This window comes from Impatiens glandulifera, chromosome 7 (genome assembly GCF_907164915.1).
Source record: "Impatiens glandulifera chromosome 7, dImpGla2.1, whole genome shotgun sequence".
Classification (NCBI taxonomy): domain Eukaryota; kingdom Viridiplantae; phylum Streptophyta; class Magnoliopsida; order Ericales; family Balsaminaceae; genus Impatiens; species Impatiens glandulifera.
The window spans coordinates 49,514,526-49,519,705 of NC_061868.1; the positions used below are offsets into that span (position 1 = coordinate 49,514,526).

The 5,180-nt window shown below is 38.1% G+C and overlaps 2 protein-coding genes across 3 annotated transcripts; one reads left to right on the top strand and one right to left on the bottom strand.

Annotated features, from left to right (window-relative positions):
* Positions 1 to 2,493, top strand: LOC124910242. 2 transcript variants are annotated; one of them, XM_047450858.1, is made up of 5 exons: positions 1 to 231; positions 570 to 787; positions 862 to 1,020; positions 1,107 to 1,389; positions 1,468 to 2,493. In XM_047450858.1, exons 1-5 carry the CDS (start codon positions 198 to 200, stop codon positions 2,271 to 2,273), a joined length of 1,500 nt encoding a protein of 499 aa, XP_047306814.1. In that variant the 5' UTR covers positions 1 to 197; the 3' UTR covers positions 2,274 to 2,493. The 2 variants fall into 2 exon arrangements, with proteins under 2 accessions (XP_047306814.1, XP_047306816.1); XM_047450860.1 differs by having other exon boundaries at positions 578 to 787.
* Positions 2,494 to 4,182: 1,689 nt separating this feature from the next.
* Positions 4,183 to 5,180, bottom strand: LOC124945203. Its single transcript, XM_047485596.1, has one exon. The coding sequence runs from the start codon at positions 5,107 to 5,109 to the stop codon at positions 4,228 to 4,230; it is 882 nt and encodes a 293-aa protein (XP_047341552.1). The 5' UTR covers positions 5,110 to 5,180; the 3' UTR covers positions 4,183 to 4,227.

Sequence of the window (5,180 nt, forward strand, 5' to 3'; positions counted from 1 at the left end):
TTCTTCTTCATCTTCTTCTTCACAACACAACTCTGCTCAAAAGCCCAGATGGGGGGCCCCCAAATCTCTCTTCTGCATGTCTATTATGTCCAAATCTGCCGAGTCTAGAAGCATTTACAGCGATTCTCTAATCGGATCATTCAATGTCATGTTTTTTTCTTAAGCTGCGGCGATTTCTGTCCTGTTCATAATCATGGATGAGTGCTTTCTCGCTTCCTCATCACATTCTTGGTACACACTCACAATCTCTCTCTCTTTCTATTATACCATAATACGTTTATAGCCTGCTGCGCGTAACGTTGAATCTCTTGATTCTCGAGATCACGACGTTTTAGAGTTTGTGGGTTGTCGAAATTAACTATGATTTGCAGTTTTTGTACCACTGCAATTGCGATCCTGTTATTGATTCCCTTTCGTATATTGTTTAAAGCATTCGATTAATCAATCTAGTCCATTGCTCTGATCTAGTTTGGTAAGATAGACAGATTATGGTTCATACTGTAGCTGTTACTTCATGCTGTGTTGAAATTTGAAAATATAGCTTTGTATTGATTGTCTCAACTCTCAAGTGTTGCAGATAATTGGGCGAATTAACATGGAGTTTGATTTCAGAGTTAATGGGACTTGTTCCAATCCTCACATTGGTAAAATGATGATGGTTGAGGATTCGGATTCGGATATCCATGCAATAAGGGGAGGAGGAGGAGGAGGAGGGTGTTCTTCGAGTACTATCACAGATTCTTTGAAGGAGACTATGATTAGCCAGGAAGGTGTATTACAGAAACAGGTCTGTTTTATGTGCAATTTCCTCTTTATTAGTTATCAGTTTAAATTGAGAGGTTGACTCATCCCTTCCTTAAGATCTTTGAACTGCACCGGCTCTATGGCATTCAAAAGAACCTTATGGAGAAGTTTGACTGCTGCAAAAAGATAGACAACTTCGGTTTGTGGAATGCAAGTGCACAGACAAGATACTCTTTTGGAGGAGAAGATAATAATGACTTTCCTGCATTTCCCATGGTAAGAATGACAGTTTTTTTATTTTGATTTTGATATGAAATTGTGGAATCATAGCTAATGTTGCTTCATTGGTACACACTACACAGGTGTTTTCTGCCCAAGCTCTGCTCCAGAGAAATCCCATTGATCTTCAGCTTTCTGTTCTGGATCAAGTATCAAATAAAGAATATTTAAGCTGTGATGTCTCTACTCAAAATCCAGTTATCGATTTGGAGGAGGAACCAGTTGATGATGTATCTAACTTGTATGATAAATCCACATCATCAGCATCATCATCGCCTGCCAATATCTATTTCCCGCAAAATGTAGTTAATATGAAGAAAGATGATGATAGTTGTATTCTAACAGAGAGAACTTCCTGTTATCAAGGTTTGTCATTTCTTCTCTTAATTAAAGAAACTCTCTTAATTGTCACGTTTGCTTAGTGTGAAGCTTCTAATAAAACAGGATTGGATCTCAATAAACAACCTGAAGATGACAATTCAGATCTGTTCATGAATTCAAACAGCAGTAGTGGTAGAATTGACTACGGAAATGAAACTTGGCAGATTGATCTCAATTCTGTGTCGATGACTCAATCTGAAATGGGTAGCTGCAGCGGGAACTCAAAATATCTTGCACGCAACAATACTGATATAAGCATATCAAACACGATGGAGACAAATAACAAGGATGTTGAAGAAGATGGGAATTGCAAGATATCCGAAATTCAGATTGCAAAATCAAAGTCGGAAGTTGAATCAATTGATGAGAAGGGAGCAGATGAGTCACGGGTGGTAATGGATCTTGGGATTCTAGATGCAGTTGAGTCTCTTATGAGCATGTTTTTGTCGTCAGGAAGTCCATTGGCCATGGATGTTGATGTTGTTGTTGATGACGATGATGGGGAAATTCAGCCAGAGCGTTCATTGGATTCATACGAGCTGATTGTACTGAATCTAGAGGAATGTAGTAGTAGTGCATATGAGAAATGCGTTGTTTCCTCGAAGGAGAAGGTGATGAAGGAGGAGGAGGAGGAGTCTCCAATCAAGTTGAGGCGTGGGAAAAGGAGAATAAAAGATTTCAGAAAAGATGTACTTCCTAGTATGGCATGTCTTTCTAGACACGAGATTCAAGAAGATGTAAACATTATGGAAGCTGTGATTAGATCGAGAGAGTACAAGAACATAATGAGAACCAAGACGACGAATGTAGGAGGTGATAAGTGGTTTACACCCGTAAAGAAGAGGAGCAGGAGGTCAAAGCAGACATAATTGGTATTTCTCATGAGTATTCATCAATCATCAACAACAAGGTTAATTAGTTGTTTCTTTTTGTAGCATATTTCCAACAAATTACTCCAATTTAAGAACCATGATTGATTTACTATAATAGAACATGTGTTTGATATAGTGAAACTTTTGTCATGAAGAACATCCATCTGTTCTTTCCTCAACACTGAGCATCATAGAGTCTAATAATTCCTTAATGGAATTGGGTTCCTCATTCAATCCATCCTCGATTCACCCTTGTTGAAGAACTTAACAAAATTTTCGTGTGCTCAGTTAAAATTGAATTAGAAACCTTTAATCTCTTAGTCAAGACTTTTGTCACTTGAACATCAGTTTTCTTATCAATATTTAATCTTCAATGTATCACTTTTGACGTCAATAAACACTCATCTTCTTGTGACGAAACTTTTAGATAATAAACAAAAGCATCTCACATGATGCTACAAGTCGAGACCATAAACTTTAAACACCATTAATATAAATAAAAAAAATATGTAAAAGAAACATGTCCAACATGTTTCATAATCCTTTTATTGATCAAACAATACATTAATAAAATATTTTCAAGTTCACCTTAATTTACAATAATAGATGGTAGTGAATCTTGTGCGGATCTTCTCTTGCTTTCTTTTGGGGACCCAATTAATAATAATAGATATGAAAAACAAACAAGCACCATACGTCCCTCTCTCTTACAGTCTCTATCAAGGGACACAACTAAACAAAACTAACAGCCTGTGCACGACAATCTACCATTTAAGGAACGAACGAACAACCTTCACAAAAAAACATCTCTCACTCTCTCCCTTCTTCATTGAGAATGACTAAACCATCTTCCTTACCTTGCTTTGTCATTCTCATACCTAGGCTAGGGCCACCAATCAATCACAAGCTCCCAATTTCGTGCCGACTCGAGATCAAACCTAATTTTTTTAACCCCAACCCTGTTAAGGTAATTCAACTAACAATGAATATCCTTAACTTCCATGAAGTCCTGGATTCGAACCTGTTCGGACGGTAAGTTTCGCTTGCCTTCTTTTTCAAAGACAAGTCACAAATAGACCGAGTGTTCAAGTAAATCCAAAATTGCTTGTCGTTGCTCCAATTGCAAAATATTCTACACTTGTCTCACAAAATAAAGCTATCGCTGCAAGTCATGTTAAGCCGAAATCCTAGTTCTGATGGGTAGTTCAATCGACCTAAGTGTGATTAAGTGTATTAATGGATTATTAGCTTAACCTGCGGGAATTAGTCGCACTGCGAAAGAGATGTAAAATTCATCGTTCTAAAAAGAATAACAAAAATCGTGTAGATTGGAAATGTGATAATAGAATCATTTTGTGACAAGTTCATTTATAATACCATCATGCTAAAGAAAATGTTTTCTAAAATTCAAAACATAAACTATATATGTATATTAAATTTTAAAAGTAAATAATTGTAAGGAGATATTATATTATATTTTGAATGGCATATAAATATATTTGAATATGAACAAATAAGGTTAAAAGTTGGTTATGTTGTAAGAAGACAGAGTATGAAGTTTGGTCATAATCATTCATTGGGTCCACAGAAGTTACTTTTCCTTGGATTTGGCAGTTAAAAATTTCAGCACAGATCTTGTAATTGACCGATTGTATTTAAAATTATCAAATGAAACCCCTTTCTTTTCATTACCATTCATTTCCTTTCCTTAACTTTTTCTTCTTCATCAAACAATCAAACAAAATTATAATCACACAATTCAAAATTTGAAGGAAAACAAAATAAAAATAACACCTTAAATTTATCACTCCAATTTTCTCATAACAGAGAAAGTTACATAGTTTTACATTGAGATAGAAAGATGAGGAAAATTGGAACTGATAAATAGAAGGTGAAATCTAAAAAAGATAGAAAATATAAGGACTTTTTTTTAATATTTTTTTTGAAAAGTTTACAGTTTGTAAATAATAAGGAAACAAGGCAATACCGCGCGTGAATCAAACACAAGCAACTCGTCATCTTCCCGACTCACCGAGTCAAACCCGACCCGGTCTTCCAATAAGGAATCAAGTCCGAGTCTCTTACATACCCTCCCTGCAATTACCCTACAAACCAACATAGCCCTCCGACCTTTCCCTCCGCCGGCGGCGTCGTGTGCACCACCGCTACCGGAAAACGTGCAAATAGTAGCCCCTTTAACAGCATTTACTCCCCACGCGCCACCAGCATCGCAAACCGGACCGCCGTTGGTGGGTCCCAAACATTGGAATCTCATCATCTCGTTGCCGTCGGCTATACATCGTGAAAGATCCTCACTCCCTCCTCCGGCGATGTCCGCCCTTGATTTAACGGTGTCTCTGTATTCTTCAAATCTAGTAACGGTTCGGTTTGCGTTTTGAACTTTAAACACCATTTCCATTCGACCCATGAAAGCTTTAGGCGACCAACCCGTATGAAAGATTATCTCCACGACATTTCTAGATTGATGTCCTTCTGCTAGTTCTGTAAGTACGGGAGTAATCGCCGCCGTCGCCGACGGCGGCAGCGGCGGTGGTGGGTTATGTCGGATCCTGGATACTGGTGGTGGCGGCGGCGGCGGTTGTTGTTTAGATTTCTTGATCTGTTTGGTGGTTTCTATGATGCCTTTGAGATTGTCGACGCTTTTTCTGCAACTTGTGGAAGGGGTGGTTGTGTGATGCTTTGAATCGGATTCATGGCGGTGGTAACGGTGGGAATGAGATTCATGGCGGTGGTAACGGTGGTGGTGGCGATGAACGACGTCGTCTATGGCGGCGTATTTGCATTGCATTGATTTTACCCATCCAGTAGCCATTAGCGACGCTTCTTCTTCTTCAACTTCTCTCTCTAAAAAGTTTGATATGGAAATGGTGAATGAAAAAGGAA

Coding starts and splice junctions, on each gene's coding strand:
- LOC124910242 (XM_047450858.1), top strand. CDS start 198: ATGAGTGCTTTCTCGCTTCCTCATCACATTCTTG. Junction 232..569: donor GCTTCCTCATCACATTCTTG/GTACACACTCAC, acceptor TCAACTCTCAAG/TGTTGCAGATAATTGGGCGA. Junction 1,021..1,106: donor ACTTTCCTGCATTTCCCATG/GTAAGAATGACA, acceptor CACACTACACAG/GTGTTTTCTGCCCAAGCTCT.
- LOC124945203 (XM_047485596.1), bottom strand. CDS start 5,109: ATGGCTACTGGATGGGTAAAATCAATGCAATGCAAATACGCCGCCATA.